General features: G+C 44.6%; 1 protein-coding gene across 9 annotated transcripts in view; it reads left to right on the top strand.

Moving 5' to 3' along the window:
• mtgo (miles to go) overlaps positions 1 to 23,074 on the top strand; it is a 56,160-nt gene extending 33,086 nt beyond the window's left edge. For all 9 annotated transcript variants that reach the window (XM_089543377.1, XM_089543380.1, XM_089543383.1 and 6 more), the window contains 16 exons: positions 560 to 613; positions 952 to 1,073; positions 2,767 to 2,926; positions 4,825 to 4,911; positions 6,517 to 6,655; positions 8,099 to 8,164; positions 8,770 to 8,882; positions 9,390 to 9,495; positions 10,517 to 10,692; positions 11,250 to 11,525; positions 12,274 to 12,575; positions 13,437 to 13,643; positions 15,684 to 15,850; positions 16,754 to 16,881; positions 17,433 to 17,768; positions 20,091 to 23,074. In XM_089543377.1, the coding sequence (XP_089399503.1) occupies positions 560 to 613; positions 952 to 1,073; positions 2,767 to 2,926; positions 4,825 to 4,911; positions 6,517 to 6,655; positions 8,099 to 8,164; positions 8,770 to 8,882; positions 9,390 to 9,495; positions 10,517 to 10,692; positions 11,250 to 11,525; positions 12,274 to 12,575; positions 13,437 to 13,643; positions 15,684 to 15,850; positions 16,754 to 16,881; positions 17,433 to 17,759 (2,430 nt within the window). In that variant the 3' untranslated portion in view covers positions 17,760 to 17,768; positions 20,091 to 23,074. The remainder of the gene's footprint in view (positions 1 to 559; positions 614 to 951; positions 1,074 to 2,766; positions 2,927 to 4,824; positions 4,912 to 6,516; positions 6,656 to 8,098; positions 8,165 to 8,769; positions 8,883 to 9,389; positions 9,496 to 10,516; positions 10,693 to 11,249; positions 11,526 to 12,273; positions 12,576 to 13,436; positions 13,644 to 15,683; positions 15,851 to 16,753; positions 16,882 to 17,432; positions 17,769 to 20,090) is intronic.
• The last annotated feature ends 904 nt before the right edge of the window (positions 23,075 to 23,978 follow it).

Here is a 23,978-nt window from a genome sequence, read left to right as displayed (position 1 = left end):
TGCCTTTTCGATAGCGCATCCGAAGATGAAGACTTTGACGGTTTTATGTAAAAATAAATTGTTGTGGACATAGAGTTCTTTTGCTTTTTTTTCTTTTATGCTAAAACGTGGGCGGGTATGGCGTGAGTGTTGCCTTTTTCGATCAATTAGCGTTGCTTAAGAACTTCTCACACGTACGGTGCATTTTACTATGGTCGCATAAGCATGCTTAATTAAGCCTCACTAGCCTAACTGGGTAAATTGGGGTGCGTCTTATACACGGGTGCGTCTTATATAACAATTTTTTCAATGACAGCTTGCATATATGGCGGGTGCGTCTTATACAAGGGTGCGTCTTGTACACCGGAAAATACGGTAAGTAAATTAAATTAATTTCCTTAACTACCGATTGCAGTGGCTCATAAGCTATCATAAAATTGTGCTAGCTGTTGATGTGTTTATACCAGTAATTTAAGGGCAGAAAACTGATTAAGAGTTCACTTTTTGCTAAATTTTGAAATGTTGGGTTAGCGTCCTGTTGACCTTCATTTTTGTAAGTGGTGTGGAAATGTGTGTGCAGGCTCCGTGCGACAATGGTTCCAAGATAACCTGCTACATCCTGGAGTGTGACCAGGTGAGCATATATTACTGCATGCCCTATTGCTGGGAGTTAACTAACAAGCAATAACTCCTAAGCATAACCTTTTAATAGTTCTTTGTAGCATTGTAGCCTGATTGGGCTTTATAGTGGTGTAGGGATAACAATGCAATAAATATTCCACTAGAGGGAGATATTTTTACCATTGTGTGGCTAGTGGAATGGGCATTGCATCAATTGGCCCTGTCCCGCCTTAAAGCAGGAGTACAGAGATGTGGAAGGAAAGACACATATTCACAGCATGTTGGTATACATGACCTGATGGATGTGTATTGCAGTAGTTGTGTGTCTGATGCAAGCTTTTGCGCTTCCAGGGTAATGATGGCAAGTTTACGCCGGTGTTCTCGGGGCTGCAAAAGCAGTTCAAGATGACCAAGCTGGCTGCTTCGACTCTCTACACCTTCCGCTTGGCAGCAACCAATGCTGTGGGCACCAGGCAAGTAGTGTCTTTTTGAACCCTTTCCCTTGCTCAGGCAGCCGGCTGTTGCAAATGGCCATGTCTTTTATTGCAACAGCAATAAATGGTTTTAAAATCAGGTTTGGATACAAGGAGTTAACATGCACAGCATTTGAGTGCATATCCTTGATCCTTAGGCTTTCAGTTTTCTGGTGTTTGCAAATTATGTTCATTAAAGAACGAAGCCACTGCAGTGGCTCAGTGGTTATGGTGCTCGGCCACTGATGACCCAAAGGACGTGGGCTCGATCCCGGCCGCGGCAGTGGCATTCCGATGGAGTTGATATGATAGAGGCTCATGCTTTGTTCAATGTCAGTGCATATTAAAGAACCCCAGGTGATCGAAATTCCCGGAGCCTTCCACTACAGCTTCCCTCATAGCCTTAGTCGCTTCAAGACATTAAACCCCCTACACTAAATGTCATGAAAGAACTTGTAAGTACTTATTACTGCGATGGCATTTAGGTTCTTGTCTCACAAAAAATTTCTGGCTTTACGAAATTCCCTAATTGTTTGAAAGAGGTCATATGACCTTGTGACGTCATCAGAACCTGCCCACATGATTGTGAGCAAGCTGCCCACTAATACGAGGGTCAACTTTACGGGCGCGTAAAAGAACAAAACGAAAGAACAGGAATGTAATGTGAAGAACGATGCTGCAGTTTATGGAAAGATTAGAAATTTACGAACAAAGGTACCTCTACAAATGCCTTTCGTGCACCCTTTCTGCTTCGAGAGAACTGCACAAAGATTATTAGATAAGACTGATAGGAAAATAAATATGTGCACAGCCACTGCATTGACCGGGCACTTTATACGCCTTGTTGCATTAGCGAAACTTCTCCCTGTCTTTCAGCTGAGCGGCAAGTCATGTCCCCCGAACGTTTGAGGCTGTTCGCGACAACATTTAAGTTATCATCTTGCACGGAGCTGTCAGAAAATTGAGTTCGATGTTGCTGAAAAGTGCATCGAGTAACGATTTCCGGAGCCCTTCACTATGGCATCCCTCATAGCCTGAGTCACTTTGGGATGTTAAACCCCCCATAAACCAAACCATAAGCCATCTTTTCATGCTTCATGCATTCTTTGAAGTGTCTGGGAGTTATTCGAGGGCAGCTTTATCGGCATTTATCACTGCTACAAAAAACATAACAGGCCTGCATGCATTGTTTCTTGTAAGTGCACCACATAGCTGTGTATGATGTCACCGGACTTTGTTGATTTTAAAGGGTCATTAAGGACAGTTGTTTGTTTGGCATCAAAAAAACTCTTATTTTATTTTATTTATTTCTTTCATATTCTTGATGTCATTAATGAAAAGGACTCTGTGATCACCATTTGCAAGTGAATCATGGTGTGGCGTGGCCTCGTGGAAGCGAAGCAAAAAAAAAAGTACATCGTCACAGTTAGCGTACGTGAACAGCTGGTGGGAGAAATAAATCTACATCATTTTGTGGTCATTTCTGGCTTACAGAAGCTCTGTTTTCAGTGAAAGGCAACCTCTTTGTCACTGGAGCGAGGTAAGCTATCAATACGGGCCAGCTTTAGTTTCTCCTCAGTGTCCCTTTAAAGCTGCTTGTAGATTAAAGCAGAGAAAGTTAACCTGAGCACAAAGTTATAAAAGCGAGGCATGCTGGTCACTGACTAGTGATGTGCTTGTGCTTGACCCTCAGCCCATGGAGTGGAGTGAGCCGCTTCACGACAAGTGGTGCTGCTCCGCCGACCCCGGAAACACCACGCGTGGGACAGGTGACGTGCTCGACCGCAACACTGGAGTGGAGTGCCCGGCCCTGTGACGACTCCTTCACCCTGTCCATAGAACAGGATGGATCGGTAAGACATTGGCGGCACTGCCGCAAAACTCTGGTGTTGTAACGTTCTTCCGAACCCATTAGCAATGACCTGTTCTATACTGCTCTCACATGGGAACGTCCAGTCCTGATCAAGGAGTAGCTGTTGCTTCTACCATCGTGCTTTGGAAACTTCAGTGCAAACTGACAAGCAGTCAGTCTGCCTGTGTGCACATAATTTGAAAATAACATGGTATTGTTTTAATCAAAAGGGCTTTTACCCGATTACGGGATGATTTGTTTAATACAGCTTGTGCAACTTTTGCTTCATGCAGTGCCATCTGGAATTCAGCAGGTGAATTTATTCAGTATCCAGTGGTAACGCGTAGCAGTGTTGCATGTTGAGTGCTCCTACGTAGCATCAGTCATGATCGCAATCTATCCTGGTCAGAAGTGTCCATGTCACAGTGGTATGTACAGGGTGTCCAGGCTAACTTTAGCCAAGGGTTAAAAGATAAGATATTTGAGGTAGGCCAGGGAAACCACTTACATACAGCTACCAGCCGGCTTGTGCGTCCAGGCAATTTTTTGTATTGCTAATAATTAAATAGTAATTAAGATCATTTTTTTAAATGTGTAAATATTGACTTTAGATAGCAAATGTGAATAGCAAAGTTGGAGAGCACATTCAGAAACTCCCATTCTATTTATTTGTGACAAAGAAAGCCTCGCGTTTATCTTTTTTCCAAGCTCCAAAGAAAGCCCGAGAAACACAAAAAATCACGGGACTAGTGCATTCGCGCGCCACGATTGTGCTGCTCCCAACCGTGTCTTGAGTGAGCGAAATCAGTTGCTGGCAAGGCGCAACGACCCCATTGCTCCGGCAGGCCGATATGTCGATGGTGGTTGTGGTGCCCGCACGAGCCGGTCTGCAAGCGTGACGGTGCAAGTTGCAGCGTTCTTTCAGTTCTGCTTTTTTTTTTACTTTCATGTTTTATGAGCATAACACTAATTTCACTTTTGAATGTAAAACTGAGCCATACGGTAGTTTTTCTTATATTAGTGGAGGGAAGAGAACTGCACTCATGTTCCCATCGTCATTCTCTTAAGATTGGCCAGGCATTGGGAGTGTGAAATGTACAGCACTGAATCTTTATGTGCACGGCTTTGACCAGAGCATAGGCTGTGCTGCACATTCAGGCACTCGAAGAAATGCCAAGATGATGGGAAGACCCTGAAAATAGATGATAGGGACCAAAAAGAGTCTTAACCCTTAAATTAATGCTCTGATTTGTGGCTTGCATATTATTGAACATTGTTTCTTACTCATGTACTTCTGTTCAGCGGAAGTCATGCTGGCACGGAGCATGCTATTGCAAAGTCAAAAATGAAGACACATTGTTTATCCGTGAGTAAGCCTATTAGCGTTCACTACTGGTATGCACATACCATAGCTGGCAATTTCAATCTGGCAACACATAAAAATGTTACAAGGGAATAGCGCAGTCACCAGTGCAGCAGTGGCGGCTGTCACAGCTGTGCTGCCATTGCTTGTTTCATGCTGTCCAGACCTATACCCATTTGTCTGTTTTTGTTTTTCCTACTCCACTCAACTCTTTCAGTGCCTTCTCTTCCCAAATTCATGGCCACCCCCTGCTTTCCCGTGTGACCGAGCGAGCCAAAGGCTGTTAAAAAAGTTGGCTTCTCCTACCATCTCTTAAGCCTGGTAGTGAAGTGCTCTTCTTACTATGTATCATGAGGAGCACGGAGGGAAAGAATCTCGTTATTTTCGTACCTTGGTTCTGAATATAACATGAGATGAGTTCAGTGATGAACTAAATAAAAAATTCTTGTTATATCCATGTAGATGCGTAAATCAAAATGACTTTCAACACATTTGTACATTTCATTTCATCGTACATTTGTAATTGTACATTTCAGCAACATGGCTTCTTGCCAGCCTACAATGGGCCTGACACCAAGTTCACCTGTACACGTCTTGTGCGAAAGACTGAGTACAGGTTTCGGGTGAGTGTGCAAACTGTTGTCGATGGAAATCATGTGAAAAGCACCAAGAACACAAAGTTGAAGTGGTTTGCCATGCACACTTGTGCATGGCAACACAAAGCCTGGTAAGCACAAGAGAAAGTGGTCACTGAGGCCCCATCAAGCTACCTGAAATTAGAGTTCTCTAATCACTGCAAAGCGTTTGCACTGCCTTCAATTAATTTCCTGATCTGAGTGTTCAGTACAAGTTTGCGCTGCCATTGCCATGCATACTTGTGCATTGCATTGGCAGCACAAGCTTTGCAGTGATCAGAAAATTCAAATTTCAGGTAGCTGGTTGGGGCCACATTGACCACTTTCTTCTGTGCTTGCCAGGTTTTGTGTTGAGACCACTCGACTACCTGTATTCTTCAGGCACTTCCAAATGGCTAGTCAGTGGCTTTTGAAATCTCTACTGTGCCAAACATGGAAGCGCTATTGTAGGGCTGTTTTATGCCAAGGATTTGTGGCCATGCTGTCACCTCATATAACGGGCCATCACTAAAAAAATTCAAGCACAAGTGCACTGACAGAAAACTGTTTTCATTCATGATAACACCAGTTTATTTTTAAGAGAGTGGCTAATGACTCCTCAGGCACAGATTTTTGGCTGTTTTGAGTTTGCCCTTGCAGTTTTGTACATTCAACTTTGTTGTTCAATTAGGTCATTTTCTAAACTTGCCATAGTACAAATTCGCATTTGTGGTACAGTCAAACCCAACTGCAACGAACGTCATGAGACCAAAACTTCCGCCACAACGAAGTATTTCAAGTTCCCCATGAGTAAACCATGCAAGGCAATGCAATTATTTCCTATCACAGTGAAAAATTTTCAGAGCAAGGTTCCGCTTCAACGAAATTTTCCCACGTAAGCGGACGATTTTTTTTTTTTTTAGCGTATCCACGTATGCCCGTATATCTCATTAGGTTTCACCAATAACGGCTACCGAAGACAGTTTTCACTTTCAGTAGCGCAGCTGACATTCCCTGCTCATTCGAAATTCATCTGCAGAGATGCACGCAAAGAAATGATGCGGCTGACGACTGCCTGTGACGGTTTTGCCGACGGCTTGGACTCTGCGCTTGCAAACCACGGTCTTTTTGCAAGAGGAAAGCAGGGACGCTTGGAAAACGTGTGCGGAAAAAATATTAGCTTTGACAGCAAAGGTTGTGGTTGCGTTTATTACGTGGACACGACCATTGTCAGATTTCCGGAGTACCAAGAAAACGTGCCATGGCGCTGATTTCGAAACGGCGAAAGACCGAAGCTGGCTGGAAACATTCATGAACTATGCATGGAAAGTCCAATCTGTCAATGTTCTTGCCCGATTTCACTGCAGCGAAGCTTCTACTTCTACAAAATTTGTTGTGAATCCCATGAATTGTGTTGAAGCGGAATTCAACTGTCTTTGTGACAGTGTCCTTCAAATCCGGTCCCGCGCTTTTCATAAGGATGTGAGGGGTGGGGCCAATCAAGGTTGCAGTTAGGAGATGAAAGAAACGTCAAAAAAGAAACGGTGACTAGGCTATGACGTTGAACCGTAGCTGAAAGGAGAATAGTTATTTAGTGGCCTTTATCCTTTGCAGCTGGTGGCCCACAATGAAGAGGGCACAAGTGGACCAAGCCGCGTTGGTGTTCTGGAGACATTGGCTGATCGACCTGGGCGACCATCCCGCCCCAACCCAAAGGGGCGTGTCCACAGCACCCACTTTGTGGCAGCTTGGGGTGAGGATCTGAGAACCTGATATGTGCATGCGTCAGGCCAGTGACCCTTGCCTGTCAGCCTGTGTTCCACGTCTTGCTTGAATGGAGGTGGTCACAGGAGGCTGAAGGGAATGATGCATCGAAACTGTAGAACAGTGTATGAAATTCTGCACTGCCCCATTTTGCTATATGCCTTTGCTAACTCATGCTTCCATGCCTGTGTGGTGAATTCTTTAGCAGTGGAAATGTTGGGTGAATAGGATACAGCGCAGCTTTTTGGCTTGTGTTATGGTTTTGTTTCCTCTCAAAAGTTTGTGCTTATAAAGGCATGTCTGACAGCATGGCTGAGTTGTGCTAATGTCTTGCAGATTCTACAGCAGTTAACGCATTTGGTTATTCTCTTTATCAAAATTGCTTCAGTGCAGGAGTACTGTGTAGTACTGTACTGGCTGCAGTTAACTTTCGAACCACAGAATCTGCTACTACAATGTTACGTCGAATATGCTACTGCAACGTCAAAGGCTTTGCACCTGGTACAAGACTTTGAAGATAGAGCAGGTTCTTTTATTTATATAGGGGGAGCATAAATGGATCATGAGACCAGGTAGCTTCATTTGTAGTGCTTAAGTCTCCCAGTTTCCTGTGATTCTGCTACAAATCGCCGATTTTAACATTTTTCGCAGAATTGTGTGTTGGTAATGATATTGCATTTGTGGATGCCAGTAGGATTAATAAAATGAGGGGAATGTGATGGGAAGCTCGCCCACTAGGCTCATGAGTTGTGAGGAAAAGCTGACTTCTCAACGGTCTTGGGCCAAAGGAGAAAAGTGCGTGGCAGCTTCTACTTGAAGGGCCACATACATTAACACATGGAAGGCTTCCTGCAGAATATTGTGGATTCATTGTTCCCTCTTCACGTGATTTGAAATATTCTGTCGCAGGAAATTTGGGGGCCCTAACCATGCATATGCTAAATGCTTCCTCTGCCTATTAGAAAAACCGATGGGTTTCTGCTAACACTTATCCACACATGGCACTGCCTGCTTTTGTGTTAGGTTTATGGATTGTTCATGGGGATCTTATTTGTAGTGGAGCACAAATAATCAGTAAAAGCATGCTGCACTGTGGAAGCTACTGCTGGAATTTGCCAATGAGGGCTAGGCTCGTAACCCTCTTTTCACATGTGTTGTGCTTTATTGTTTGTTATTGTTTGTCGAACACGTGAGCCAACTCTGGTATCTACAGTCATGCATGATTTTATCGAGGTATAGTATTAGCCTACACTGAGATCTGTGGTTGCACGTGTTCAGGCCTCACCTGTAGCGAAGTGGGTGCGATGGGTGCATCCCACTCTCTGGTATTCCTTGGAGTTGTGACAGTTCTGATATACTTGTGTGTACACAAAGCATTCATACCTTTTTTGATACCTTTAGCCATGTCACTCATAATATCGGTGTGTTACAGATGCGCCCAAGGATGATGGCGGTGCACCGGTGACGCAGTATTGCTTACAGATGGATTCTGGTCATGGTAGGTTAGCTCACTTGTCTATGTATTAGTTGCTTCTTTTTTTTTGTGCATGCTAATATACAGCCAATGAATTGCACATCACTGCCTGTGTCCAGGGCTGTTTTATATGGGGAGGGGGGTTCATCTGAAAAGCTCTTTTCTTAACCTTCCTTTGGTTTTCTCACTGAAAATTTTTTTGTCGTAGAAGGGTGGACAATGAAATTCGTTGCGCACTTGGAAAATTTTGTCAAATTTGGATGAGGAACTACAGTGAATTAAGTGTCGCCAGAGTAAGCTAAGATTTGATGCTTGGATCACTGATGGGTTGATTCTTACCCTATTCCTCTAATTCAGTCCCAGCAGTTACAAGCAACCATTTGACTAAATCCATCTGTTTTACTAAACAAATTAGTCTAATAGTCTTGTTTAATAAACTAACTAGGGGGAGAAAGTGCAGTTCATCAAAACAACTTTTCATCCACTCTTTTACAAATCACCGATGAAAAGCAAAAGACGCTGGGGGTTTTGAAATTTTATTCAAGCAGTTCTTGGTGTACCGTGATTGGTGTACTTTCTAAGGCAGCACAATTTCTCGTTTTCTCATTGTAATCTTTATGTCCATGCAGGATTCGATGCAATCTACAAGGGTTTGGAGCGGGAGACCACATGTTCAAGCCTGGAGCCTGGCTCAACATACAAACTTCGAGTGAACTGCACGAACTGTGGAGGCACTAGCGATGTGAGTGGCTGAGGTCCTAAATGACTTTTCTCTGACAACTTTGAGAAAGTTTCTAGGTAGGTTAATGTCCCATAAGTTTGGACAGAAATTTCAGAAATTTAAACTGCCTTCTGTTTGCACCCACCCACCCCAGCACAATATGGCTGGGTCAATGAGGAATTTTGTTGTGGTGCTTGAATTAGCTGTGTGCACATTGTTAGTTTGAAATATAACCTAAAAATTAATTTTAGTTTTCTGTGTCTAATTTTTCTTTACATTGTATCTATGGTTGAGCTGTCTTCATGCAGGCGTAGTATACACGCATGCGATTTGGTGTTTTGTTGTCAGTTTTGAAGAGCCAACTAGGTGCAGTGTGTCCCCTTGCCTTAGCAGTGTCGTGCTTGCTTTAAAAGATCATCCGCTTAGTGGAAACGAATGCACCGTGATGAAGGGTGTCTTTTCATTTCAATGCTGTAGCAGAGTAAATGTTCTCCTCCACTGATGAGTGCCTTTGCTTTGGTTGGCCAGTTTTCAGAGGTGTCTACAGTCGTGACGGCAGCCTTGTGCCCTGGTGTGTGTGAAGCTCCTCGTCTCCATGGGAAGCCCAAGCCCATCTCAGCCCACCTGCGATGGGGTCAGTGCTTTCCTTACTTTTCACTGCCACCCTTTTCTGAAACGTGCCCAACTGTGTGAAATAAGCCATATTGAAATCATGCTTGCACAGTTCTTTTGTTCTTGCTCCTTCAACTGTGACAGCATTCTAAAACTTCACCTTAAGGTTTTAAAATAGTGTAGTGCGTGTTCAACAGAAATAATATATGTAGATTTAGTATATTGACGTTTGGAAGTGCATTTAAGAGCACTTATATTCTTGCAACTTAAAAGAACAAGGAACAATGCCTGAGCTGTGTATCTAACATGTGGCAGTTCTTGCAGCTCTGTAAATGCTTGTATGAAAGTTGAGAAAGGCTCCAGATCTTTTTTTTTTTTTTTTTTCAATTCTAGAGGCCCGTGTACTGTGCGATGTCAGTGCACGTTAAAGAACCCCAGGTGGTCGAAATTTCCAGAGCCCTCCACTACGGCGTCCCTCATAGCCTTAGTCGCTTTGGGACGTTAAACCCCATAAACCAAACCAAACATTCAGAATTTTGTAGCTCCTCTAACGTGCTTCTTAGCTAAATAGCCTGCTAAATATGGAGGCAAATTTGTAAATTTTATGGGAAGTTGCACTTACCTGCTTGTGCTTTTGTGCACACTGAACAAAGGCTGCAACCAGCGTAGCTGTAGAGTAATGCTGAAAAATTTCTCGACGTTTCATATGGGTGAAGTCATAGGGATATTTTGATTGGCACTAGAAGCCATACTTACATAGTACTAAGGCAATACCAGGTGTTGAAGAATAATGTAGAGCAGTCCTATGCAGCCCATGCTGCTAAATATAATTGCAAAAGCCCAACATGTTGAGGATTCTTGCATGTCTTATCAGTGCTTTTTTATGTGCTGAAGACTTGCTATATAAATCTGGTGCATGAAGAAAACCAATCTCGTGCTCGCAAGTGTTTTGCTGCCAGCATTGCTGGCAACACTCATTCTACAGCTTAACTGTACTGCGTGCAATTCTGATCAAATGCTGGACTGCACACGTGCACATGCAGGACCAGCGTCTTCAACAGGCGGTGCAGCTGTGACAGCATACGAACTCCAAGTGAGCGAGGAGGACGACAGCCATTCACGGGTGGCCTATCGAGGCCCTGACATGGACTGCACGGTGGCAGGCCTCTCGCCAGGCCGAACCTATCAATTCCGTGTGCGGGCACTGAACTCGGTTGGGGTGAGTGCAGTGTGTGGTCATGCAACACGCAGCAAAAGGTGCAGCTCTGCACATTAGGCTCTCAGTATTGGATAGCACTGAGACAGGCTTTCGGAGATAAATTCAATGGAAAAATGTGACACTGGCTTCAAGCATATCATTTAGAATAAAGTGCAGTACTTGGTGCATCTGGTGTTCGCAAGTACTGACCTACTGGCCAAGTGATGTGGAGTTATGCAAGTTTATAGTGGGACTTATGCATTTTTGTTCAGATGTTTTCATTGATATTCTTGTTTATTTTTTTACTCTCTAATCTTTGTGCATGTACTGTTCAGTGCAGTATAGCTTTGCAGCTTTTTTTTTCCCTCTTCAAATAAATTAGCTGGTAGTGCAGTGCCTCTGGTGTCCACATTTTCTTTGTCCCTCAGGTGTCATACTGCCTGTAAAATATTATGGACCATAACTGGTTGGCTCAAAAGTTGTGTTAATCTCAAGAGCGTCCATCATTCTGAGGAGACTTTGACGCTTCTAATCGGCATTCGTCAACTTTTTGTGTATTTTTTTTTCTTAATTTCAAGCCGGGGCCATGGTCGGAGCCACTGCAGGCACAGAGTGGTGCTGGTGCCCCAGACTCTCCGGCCAATCTAGCGGTCCAAGTGCGTGGTGCAACCTGTGCTGCGGTCTCGTGGGATGAGGCGGTCTGCCATGGGGCTCCTGTCTCAGAGTATCAGCTGGAGTGCCATCGCGCTACGGGTCACGAGAACGGAAATTACGTGCAAGTGTATGCTGGACGCAACACGCACCATGAGGCGCGCAACCTGGAACCAGCCTCCACTTACTGGTTCCGTGTCATGGTGAGTGTTCGGCACTGCTGGTGCTGCCTGGCCAGCAGCCAGGCTGTGTTGATAGTATGTGGCTTGGCACAGTTGTGTGTTGCGGTAACGGACATTCTGCCCTGCCCTGAAGTGGTTGTGATATGTGGGAAAGAGGTGGTGCATAGAAATGAGTCTGTAGCAACACATGTTGCCTATTGGTTGTTTGTTTGGCGTCTGCCCACTTAAATAGGCCAGTTTATCTGTTTTAGTTTAAAGCAGTGCAAGCTGCCGTGAGCACATTTTATGTGTCCTAATGCTGGCGACTTCTTATAGTTTGTTCGTTAAGATTTTATTCACTTGTCATAGCTGCAACGAAAAGAAATGCACAGGCATCTTGACTTTCTTTGTTTGAGGTGCTCACACTTGTTCATCCCCCTCTGTTTTAGTGGGCTGTATGCCTGGGGGTGAAATAGGATTTGGACACATTTAAATTGCATTGTAATGCTTTTGTAATGGCGGTCATATATTTCCCACAGGCAGTTTTTATAGAATAAAGATCACCACTCTGGCCCCTGAGCCAGTTAGTTAAGCTGGCAGTTATTGAAAAGCCAACACCTGCTTCTCGCTTGTCTGCACTATTTCACGTGCCTACATTTGATGGAAACATTGTTGTGAAGTCACTTTTGTGACAGATAGGGTTCATGGTCTGCACAGTGATTCAGATAAAAAGCTGTGCTTTCCACTGTCCAAGGTTGCTGCAGTTCTGGGGTTTTCTTTGTCGGGGCAGGCTTGCAGCAGTGCCGGATCAAGTGCCTTTTCTGATCCGGTGGAGTGCAACACACCCGCTGGTGTTCCGGGAGCTGTTGGATCCCTGTCTTGTGTTCGGGGCCCAACAAGCCTGGAGGTGTCATGGTCAGCACCGCCTTGCCACGGCGCCGACATCACCCACTACGTGGTTGAAGTGTGCGAAGGGTCACCGGTGCACGCGCAGCCTCAGGCCCCTGGTCCTGTGCAGTCAGCACCCACGACGCACACCACTGAAGAAACCCAAATTCTGCTCACGGATTTGCAGCCTGAAACAAACTACAGGTTAGCAGTCCTGTGTAATCCAGATCTTTAACTTCCAGCATTTTGAGGGTGAGCTCTTCTTTAGTAGGATCTTTCTGGGTGGGAAAAAAAAGGCAACGTGTCCTATGGTTAGCTACGTTTGAGAACAGCAGAAACTGTTTAACACATGGAATCAGTTTGTGTGTTTTTAATAATCTTGTGCTGTACCAAGAATAATCCGCAGTTTTCCTGCAGCATTGGCAAACATACGATGCATATGCTGTGGCTGCCTGTTTGCATCCTGTTCAGCCCGTGTACCAGTTATTTGGAGAGCTAGGAGTCTGTACTTGGAAAAAGTTTCATCGCCTGTATTGCAAATGCTATGGCACAATGCTGTGGAGAAAATGCAGTTGTTTCCAAGGTGGAGGGCACAAGAAACATATTCAGCAACTTCAAGAAGAGCAGTGCTTGCAACAGTGTACAATCTGTTTCTTTCAGCTGGGAGTTTGCATGTGTTGCAAGCATTTCATAGTCTGTTTACATTCACTTTACCTGTGAAAGTGTAGTACATGAATGTACAATCTGGCCTCTGAAAAACGAGTGTTGAAAGTTGTTATTCTGTGCAGATCTATGCCAGTAACTTTGTATTGTCAGTTTCTGTCCTTCATCAGGAACAGCATGAAAGTGAAAAGGAGTGCAGTTGACAGTAGAGCCATATTATTTTCTAGCCAGTTACTCATATTTAACTTATAGAATAAGATTGCGTGTGGCTTATTTAACAGGCACTAGAAAAATGTCCATCTAGTTAGTGCTCCCATCGCCAAATTCTTTGTCCTTGTATTTCTCACTGCCGACACAGATGGACTACTTTTTACCCCCTCCTTGTGGTGCATTGTGTTGCAGGGTGCGGGTGCAGGCTGTGAATGCCGTGGGGGCAGGTCCCCTGAGCAGTCCTGCGCTGCGCACCAGCACCCAGGCTCTGCCACCACCCGCCCCGACCCTCGACTGCCTCTCGGCGGGGCACAACAGCCTGCGGCTGCGCTGGGTCGACCACCAGGCAGCACGAGATGTGCTGCACTACACCCTGGACATGGAGGTCAAGCCTGGCGTGTGAGTGCTGCCACACTGTGGCCAACAAAGTTCATTGATGGTTTAAAGCAGGAGTTCTCAGTCTTTTTTTTAGCCTTGGGGGAACCCCAGCAGCTTTCAAAAGATGATGAGGAACTCCGCTTGTCTTGGATTCCATTCTTTCGAAGCTTCCCAACACGCATCCGAAAAGACGCATGGCACTTCAAGAAATGCCTAAATTCAGTTAACAGAGACTGGCTTTACAGTGAAATGGTCTGCAGTGAACAACTGCTGTGCAATTAGTCCTGAAGTAAGGACGGAGGATGGTGTTAGCATGCATGGATATAAGTGCTTGGAGAACCCCAAAAAGCACTCTCAAGGGACTCCGGAGTTCTGCAGGACCCAGTTTGAGAGCCCCTTGTTTAAAGTGATGATCTGTCTTTGTCATAGGTGCGAGTTTTTAAGCATTTGCGTTCACCTGAGTCTTGGGCAGTCTGGTGGTAATTGAGCCGTTTGGGTCTGATTACTGCTGCAAAAAAAAAAAGTTAGGCTAATGTACCTTTTAGCAAAATAACAAATGTGCTAAAAAATATGGAAATGTGAAAAGCAAGGTTCCAGCATTGTCTGCCCAGCATTATGCAGCTTTCACATGCCAATCAATTGGTCCACATTGCAAACAGCTTACAGTATCAGTTTTAATTATGCATCAGTGACTTGAGTACAATTGTGATAATTCAGAATCAATCCATTCGGAGACTACATTGTCTGCAAAACTGCAAGTCTGCAGATGCATCACTTTGATCTGCATGTTCTTATCTTCAGTGCTTTGTGTCCCGTCACAAGAATGATGATGAGTCTCACTGACAATCACTGAGTTGCTATGAAAGCAGATGTGCAAACATATTCCATTGACATCAGAATCGGTGCAACAAATTCTGGTAACCAACCATCATTAAGGGGGGGCGCGGCAAATAAAATGGCAGTTTGGATCAAATTTTCCAATTTCTCATTTTATTTTTTTCATAACCCTCGGGTCTTCATTTGTCTTGTGATGAAAAATTTAGCAGAATGTGCAGTACAAATTTATAAAATGGCTTTTTTTTCTGCAGTTGCAGAAAGCTGTAAACAAATAGCACTTCTGATGATCCCAGCACATTGTGAATTCTGCAGGCTTACGATGACTGAGCACTACCCTCTTAGCATCGCCATGAAGAGGAAAGGTCAGATCGGAGCCTCTGTTGGTTTTAGTGCCACATATCTCTGACCAAAAGCAAAAACATGCGAGGCTATAAACAAGGCAAATGCGAGAATTAAGGTTGAATTTCTCAGCTTTCACTTTTTCATGCAGTTGCTTTAGCTCATCTCTGAAGAATATCATAAATAGTGATAGTAGAATGATTGTTTTTTGGTACATCAATTCTGAGACGCTAAATCAAGCTCTTAATTTGCTATGGGTATCGTTAAGTCTTGAAATTTAATTTTGCAGAAACAATGCTCACGTGAATATGGATGATAAATTTCAAATTTGTTCTTAATTACTAGGTGTTAAAAAATAGCTTCATTGCCCTCGGCATTCACTGACATGCTGCCATCCAAAACTTGCGCAATTTCTCTTTAATTATTTAGTGAGGGACAACTTTACAAGAGTGGTAATTGTAATTACTCAAGAACTACATAGCTGGCTTAAGATAAAATGCAGTTCTCTAATCAACAGAAAAAGATAACTGTACCAAATTTGGTTACATTTCGTTCATAAATAATGAAAATTGTTTTAATTGCTGCATCTCCTTGACTGAAGCTCTGCACCAGCTCTCACTGCATTTAAAAAGTACAGCTGTGCACATTTGGAACTGTCTCATGCTTGCTTTTTTCTAATTTGCGTTGTTCATAATTTTAAGTTGTTCAATTTGAATATTTTCCGCAGTCTGGGAGACTCCAAATGAATGAAGCTCAGCTGCATTTGGGGCTGTCGAGCATTGGCTAATTTGCACGTTTTTTTTTGTGCATCTGCACACACTGCTCATGCAGTGGTAAAAGTTGGCAAAACAGGAGGCTGAGCAAGAATTCTCTCTGCCTTGGCAGCTTTGCAACACTCTACCAGGGACCCAGCCGGTCGTACAAGGCTCTGCGGCTTCAGGAGAATCAAGCATACCGGTTCCGCGTGCGAGCCTCCAGTGACGCTGGAGATGGGCCCTACTCGGAGCCATACACTTTCACCACAAGTCGCGCTTTGCCGCCTGCTGTCAAAGGTCTGTGACGGGGGTTGCAAATCCAGCGAACTTAGTTTCTTTTTTTATTATGCCGGATATTGTTTGTTGTGCAGTACCAGATCTTGATCTTGCTGCTGGCATTGGGGGGTTTTTGAAATGAAGAAATGTGGTTAAGCCCTAACTCTTGCTGTGATTGCAAGTATATTCAAGTGCCAGCCATCCACAGTGAGCTGTGCTCTTGGGAACAAACTAATGCAACTGGCGTGGGTCAAAGCACATTCATTGCCTTTGGGAGCAGTAACACTGGCTGGCAGTTCTTCAAAAAAAGACAATGCTAGAAAATCAAGGGCGTCACTTGCAAGAAGGATTATGCACGAGTGTTTGCTCACGTTGGGGCAGTGCAGACTCTGCTACGGTAGAAAGGACAAGCCCGTGGGATGCATTGTGAAGCTGCATCTTGCTGGTGAGGAGTGGAGCCACACCAGTGTGGTGCCTGTGCTGCAGCAAAGCTGGCACCCTCTCTCGATAGCTAATGCAACATGATGAAATCGAGAGCAAACCACTACAAGGAGCCGTGCTGGGAAGATGAACATTATACGATGCAGGAATCGTGACACCTGCAACATCTGACATTAGGAGTGGCGACTTCTAGCATCGTCAGCATAGTTGTTCACTATTTATCAATATGCTTTATTAAAAAAAAATGTGCAGTAATGAGCAGGCACTCTTCAGTTTTAGAGACGACTTCTTCAGACTTAGGCTGTTTCTGCTATGCCATCGGTGGGAATGAGTGTGGTTTTGTTTCCGACAACTTTATCCCCAGTGTGTGCGTTGAGTGGTTCCGTGCTGCTGCCTGTCGCAATCATTGCATTTTCTTTGACAGTATTTTGAAGCCTTTGGCAGTAGGTAACTTCATCAGAGGTGTTTGTGTTGTCTTTGCAGCACCAAGGGCAACTTCGTTGGGTGAAAGCAGTGTCCTGTTGGAGTGGCATCCTGTGAAGCCTGTAGGTGATGACCCCATCAGCTATGTGGTGCAGCTGCAGCACTCGGGCAACTCCGAATTCTCTGTGGTAAGTTTGTCTCCCCTTTGCTGTCTCTGCCGCATTATACATTGCAGGGGCAAACAGAGAAGTTGCTTGGCATGCTTTCAGAACTGGCATGCTGGCCTGACACGTCTTGTGCAAATTTTCTGAAATAAATAATTCCGCAGTGTTATTTGTGCTGAAATGTGTCCTGCTCCTTGTAACATGTGCTATTATAGTACAAGACAAACAGTGGTAAACAAGGCTTCAGGCTAAGATTGGCTCAGACAGAGAGGGCTCAGAGTAGACCTTAATTTTGCCACTGCCCCCACTACATACATACAGCAGAAGAGCCCCTGTACAGAAGGTTCCAGATTGAGGCAGCACTCTGCCACGCATACTGTGGCCTTCTGTGTTGTGGGCCTTTGCACACAATGCTAGTGCACACAATGAGTACCTAGGCCCTGGCCTATTTCTGACCACATGTGCATTATTTTCTCTGGTGCCTTCAGAAAAAAAACCAGTACCACCTGGTGTACACTGCTTATCGGATTGCTGCAAGAGGCAAATCTTGTGGACATGTTGGCTGTACCTCGCAGGTGTACCGTGGCCGGGACACTAGCTGCACTCTGAGCAATCTTGTCCCACGGGGCGCCTTCCACTGGGCACGGGTGGCTGCCGTGCGCCACTGCCCGCAGAGCCCGGAGCCCCTGTGTGGACCTTATGGGCCGGCCACCTCCTTCCAGCTGAGTGCCCCCTCCGTGCCTGCATCTGAGCCAGCCAGTGAGTCGGCTGCGGCCGCAACTCGCAGCACTTCCTGGACACTGGGAGACCAGCACTGGGCAGGTCTCCTGGTTGGGGGCTTCACCCTGGCAGCTGTTCTGGTGGCTGTGGTGCTGCAAGAGCTGGTTTCCTGGACGCAATGACCAGGGAAGGTGGGAACCAGCAGATTTACCCTCCATTTTTTTGTGCCTATTGTGCTGCTTGTAGCTATGTCATGTACAGCCCTCCAATTTTTTAATGCTTAATATCCAGTGGCCTTGACTGGCCGACGTAGCGGCACTGGAGTAAAGCAGAGCAAAAATAGGGCAAGGGTAAGGGCATATGCACAAATCTTGCTGCTAGAGCAAGCATAGTCTGCTAGGCTGTTGTGCTTGGTGCGAAGTAGCACCTGCCTCTGATCGGCTACCATGCAGGGGATTGTTGAGCAGTTTCAGCAGCTTGATTTCACCCGTGGAGTCTCACCTCGAAACATATGCACAGTTTCAGTATATATATATAGTGAACAGCGTCGTAGGAAACAGTTGCAATTGTTATGAAAACTGCTGCACTAGCACTATGTTGCCTAACTCATGAAAGAGAGAGCTCTTAGAAGTGCTGTCTGAATTTTTTTTACCCCCTTTTGCTCTTTCCTTGATTACTCAATTCCACACATAATCCTGGTGTTCACCCACTGTAAGACTGCTACTGTGCCTTTCTTTTTAACCACCTGTAATCCCCAGACAGATGTGTCCAAAAGGTGTTTGAAAACTTTTGGAAGCTATTATCCCGCCGCGATGGCTCAGTGGTTACAGCGCTCGGCTGCTGATCCGAAAAACGCGGGTTCGATCCCGGCCGCAGCGGCCGAATTTCGATGGAGGCGAAATTCTAGAGGCCCGTGTGCTGTGCGATGTCAGTGCACGTTAAAGAACTCCAGGCGGTCGAAGTTTCCGGAGCCCTTCACTACGGCATCCCTCAAAGCCTGAGTTGCTTTGGGACGTTAGGTCTCCATAAACCTTTTGGATGTTGGCAGAAAGTGTGAGGCATGAGTTGCATGCACGGAGTGGTCAGGTGACCACAGCAATGAGCTACACGTGGTCGCCAAGAGCTGTCCGTGATTGGCGGCTGAATATGTCGCATAAACGGCTGATCCTCTAAAACAAACTGTGGGGGATCTTCAGTGCTGGTTCTTTAAAAATGTTAAGACAAGCTACCCTAAAATGTTGGGCTCGGTATGCGAAACATGATCGGTAAGCCAGAGCCACAAATGCACTGCAGACCAAATAGAGCCGAACGCTGCAACTTTCTACTCGCAAGTGCACTGCAGAGGGGGTTGGTGTGGACCAAGGAGGCCAGCCTACCAGACTATGCTTGCTCCAGCAGCAGGATTTGTGTGCGTGCCCTAACCCCCCTGCCCCGCTTTTCTCTCACCTTCGCCTTCCAGTGCACTGGGGGGTCACTGGTTGCCAGATGCCATTTATAAGAATTGGAGGGCTGTAGATTTGCACTTATATGCTTGAGCTACCTACTTTCTGTGTTTTTCACACAGTTAAAGGAGCACTGAGGATTAATTGAAGTTGGCCTGTGTCAATAGACTACGATATTCAAATAAGAGTGACCAGTCTGTGAAAACACCACCTTTATAAGCTAGAAAAGACCAAAATACAAAATACAGGTGTTGCCATGCCCAGCCAATATTGCAAGTAAACTGCATGTGTCGACACCGAATTTTTGGCACAAATCCCAGAGGCTGTGCTACACTGCCATTCATTTCAAACAGCGGCAACCAGTCCTCCTCATTGTGGACGTCAAGAGTTTGAATAGAGTGGCAGGAAAATTTATTTTCTCAGCCGTAAGTCTCTCTCTGCCATTTTCTTGGCCAAAACATTTCCATACCCAGAAAGAAGCAGAGAATCAATTTTTACTGAAAATAAATAGATGTAATTACTGACCCTTTATGTATGCTAAGGCCATTTTGGTCTTTTTCGTTAAACTAAGGGGATTTATAGTTGGTCCTGGGGCTTTGCAGGTCTCTGTGTCTCTTAAATAAAGCTGACCACTTATATGCATGACTCTTTTGTTGAAGTCCATTTCACTGAACATGAGAACGCAGTTATGTGTTACTTGTGAAATGAGGTGTGCTAATGATGCATTGAAACCAGGGGTCTGTTGCCTTGGGTATTGACAACGTTGATTTTTTAGTTGCAGTGCTGGTGCTTTAGTTCCGTTCCAGTATGTGTAATCATGGGGGAAGAGCGCAAGGCAAAAATATGCAGGCGAAGGTGGTTGTTGAAACCTGCCACATATTTTTCTTTGACTCATAAACTGGTGTTGTCAGGTTCACCTGAGGTTTTTGGAGCTATATAGTTATAGGAACAGCCCTGTGTATGGCATATTATCACATTTATATAACTTCACTTCAGTGAAAGATATTTTATTTTCATGGGTGCATATCTGTGTGCAAGCCTCAATATTTTTTTTTTTGTTCCTCTGTGTAGGTTCAGGGCTCGGAACTCTGCACTGATGATTCATTCTTGTGGTGCACTGAAGGAAAGCTTGCCTTTGACACCAGCTGCGGAAGCAATCTGTAAACATGGGCCAAACTGTGCGTGGAGCTTTTCATCGACCCCCCCCCCCCCCCCCCCCCCCCCTGACTGAACTCTGTGCATGAACTCATCGTAGACACGGTGTTCCAACCGTTGGCGTGCTGCCATTTCGTCGTGCTCTCGGGAAGCATCACGCGCCTTTGAAGCTTCACGTTCAGGGTCTAGAAACCGTAGACGATGCACTTGTTTCCCTGCACTCTTGTTGTGAGGCAATCTCTGAAGCCTGCTTGTGGTCCAATGTGGCTCTTCTGTTCTGCACACTATTTCCGTGAAAAATGGGGGAAGAGGGGCACAGTGCAATGTTGTCTGCCTTTCTTGGCACTCACTGTCACGACCTCTGTCTGTCTGCTGCTTGATGCTGCGTGGGCTTTTAAATATGTATGTGTACGTGTGTACATGTGTGTGAGTGTGTGTGTGTGCGTGTCTGTGATGTCTTGCATGATCAGAGGTTCTTAGCTGCATGTGAGCGTGTGTGCGAAGGTGCACACACCAAGCATGTTGAAATATGCATGTTAGTAAGGCTTTTTGAACCTGGAAAAAGTTGTTGCGATCTCTGTTGCTTCTGTGTTTTTACGAAAGTTGACGCATTAGGGAGGTCATTGGACTGTGGTGTTTAGCCATGCATCTTAACGCTGGTAGGGATTGACCATGACCGTACATTGGCAGCAGTGCTGACAAGCCCACACTTTGTTTCTTCATTCTTATATTTCTATCTTCATTGAGGTGGGGGGGGGGGATTCTGCGCAAGATGCTTGCGATTTGCACTGCTTTTTGTCTGGTCACATAACTGTATCCTATAGTTGTCTTCCCATTCCTAGCAATGGACCAGATGTGCTCAGCCAGTGCCAGATCTCTCAAACATGATTTTCTCATTTTCCTTTTTTTTCTTCCTTTCACAATACTCGAGCCTTTGGATCACCTACTCATTTCTTCCTCTTTAGTGGCTTGGTTGGCACCTTACAATACTGAGCTAACCGGGCATGTATACTTTATATGCCTGTTCTTTTTTTTTTTTTTTTCTGCACTGGGTCTGGGGTACATTCATCCTATTGGAGTTTGTTGCAATGTCACAGTTCCTGGAACAAATCGCTGAGAATGTCCTCTGGCAATCAACAAACGTGTCAGCTGTGTTACTTTACTATTGCTGTCATTTTGAGTGCAGCTTTGCTTCAACCCAGTGTGGAAACATAGTGATTAGTTATACAACGTGCTGCATTATTCTCCTGCAAATTATTGTCATGTGTTGCAGCAGTCCCGGTGCCACATTGGGGTCTCGACTCTGAAGTAATTCGTTGTACTTGTATTTTTGAAACTGGATGTGTATGTGTCATTTGTAAGCCTGGTTTTACAGATGTATAAAACTTTTTGGGGGCGTACTTACTCGCTTTGTTGTTTCTTTTACTTTTGTTTTATGGCTGTTGTCTTTACACAGCAACTTGCATTTCCCAGCACAGGCCTTCTCTATAACAGCTTGTCTGTTACACAGTTAGCATTAAGCCAGCAGCAACCTTTTGCACTCCCTTTATAAGCTGTGGTTTTATTTTGTTACCACTCGTGGGTCCTTTTTAATTTTTTGGCATTATGCATTTTGGCACTGGTTTTTTGCTCAGTGCAGATGTTTGGCCCGAGGCCAGAAATTACCTTGTGCATATTGTTTTCTTGGCTTTGCCTACACGACTGCTATTTGTAATCGTTTATATTTTGCCACAGCATGAAAAAAGGGCTTATTGTCAAGGTTTCGAAGTCCTTGCTTCGTCTCTGTGGTCTTCCGTATCTTCTTCTTCCTGCTTAATGTCATTGCTGGTGGCTTTATGGTGAGTTCATGGTGAGCTGGCCTCTGCAACATTAGTTACAATTTTGCATTTGAACACTGCACACTGTGCAAATAAGCTATGTAAAGAAGCTGTTGGCAAACCTGCCAGCGTGTCCCCAAATTTTTCTTTCTTGCACCTCAATAGTGTATAAGGTGCCCCTTGTTGCTACAAGACTGACTGGCAATCTGGTTTGCCATTGATGAGAGTACTGTGCATGACGTGTTGGCAAACTGTAATCAAAACAAAAGGTGCTGATCAAGAGGCCCAGTTTAGTTTGCATTTTGCGTGTGATATACGGAGTGATTGGAGTGTGCCAGAAATGGGTGAGAGTGTCTCCGCTCTTCCCCACTGCTATTCCAGGTGCAATGTTGGCTTCGGCAAATTGGCTACTCTGGGAGTGGAAAAGCGGGACTTTATGATACTCCTTGGAGGATAAAAGCATTTAGTCGCCTGTCCAGGTCTGTTGTTCTGGGCATTTCTTTGGTTGCTCCGAGCTTAACTGCGGTAGTTCAGAGTTTTTTTCCTCGTCTCTGATGCTACTGCATCGCATTGTTTGTGAGGATTTGTGCAAATGTGAATGTGCAGGCATGAAATATGAAAGTGAGCAGATGAGCATGAGGTATTTTTGAACATGCATGTGACCAGTCCACATTGTTTTAGCCGTGCGCTGAAGTTTTTACATATCTATGGGTTTATTAACAGAAAAAAATTTTATTTTCTTAAATATACAGTAGTATTACTTGTCTATAATATATATATATGTATACATATATATATACATACATATTGAGATATATATATCTACAAGATGCGTCGTATATATAATATACATAAGCTCCTCAGATGTTTTACACGCATTTCTTGTTACTCGTGCATTCTGTTACTGACGAGTTTTCTTGGAAAAACAGCGAAGTGTCAAGGTACAGTGTGCATTCTTCCATCAGATAGTGTTTGCTGTAACTGTTCCTTCCTGTACACATTGTTTTGCTCACTACAACTAATTTTCTTTTTGCTCTTGTATGATATCTGTATATTGCTAAATGAATAAATGTACACGCAACACTCATTTGTAAGTCTAATTTTTGTGGTACTGGATGCACTGTGAACTGTGCCACCAATGTGCTGCGAGAACATTCAGGAAAGGCACAGAATGTCATACTTCTCTTTGCAGCCGGGAATTAAGTTCAATTTGAAGTGGCACCAGAAGAGAAAATTTTTACATCTAAAGCCAGAGTTATAATGGCTGAGTGTATTGTCATGGCCACACCTATCTGTACTTGAAAATATGGTCCTAATAAAAATAATTGCAGTGTTTTTGTTGGGTATTGCTGCAAGTTTCAATTGGATATTAGTCATTCCATTGGCTAGGAAGTCTTGTACTGACGAGTTACGTGTGCCTGTTTGCAGTCTTTTTCACTATTTATTTGGCCCGCAGCAGTGGCTCGTGCTGTAGGTGCAATCCCAGCAGCGGCGGCCATGTTTTGATGGAGGCAAAACGCTAAAGGTGTTCATTATGCTGTGCGATGTCAGTGTACGTTAAAGATAGTCTTGTACGTTGAAGAAGATTTCTTGTTCCAGTGACAAGTTAAAAATCCCCAGCAGGTATGAATCACTACACAGCCCTATGCTATGGTGCCTCTTGCTCCTCCCTGCTGATCCAGAAGAGACAGGATCAAATCCAAGCCATATAGCAGCCGTGTGTCAAGGCGAAACAGACTCCCTTATTTGATGAGGATGAGTGCATGGTGTGAGTGCACATTAGTGGTCCCCAGGCTACAGGATATTAATTTGGAACCTTTCTTTTTCTTCTTTCACTTAATTTATCCATATATCATGGGGTGGCTGAGAACACACACACACACACACACAAATGAACTCCAGTTTTCGTGGAAAGGAAATGGCGTAATATCTCGGTGGACACGCGAACCGCGCTGTAAGGGAAGGGAGGAAGGTGGGAGTGAACAAA

This window comes from Amblyomma mixtum, chromosome 5 (genome assembly GCF_055824585.1).
Source record: "Amblyomma mixtum isolate Tamu chromosome 5, ASM5582458v1, whole genome shotgun sequence".
Taxonomy (NCBI): domain Eukaryota; kingdom Metazoa; phylum Arthropoda; class Arachnida; order Ixodida; family Ixodidae; genus Amblyomma; species Amblyomma mixtum.
Note: the sequence above shows the minus strand (reverse complement) of the source record. Positions and strands in the feature narration are given on the sequence as shown.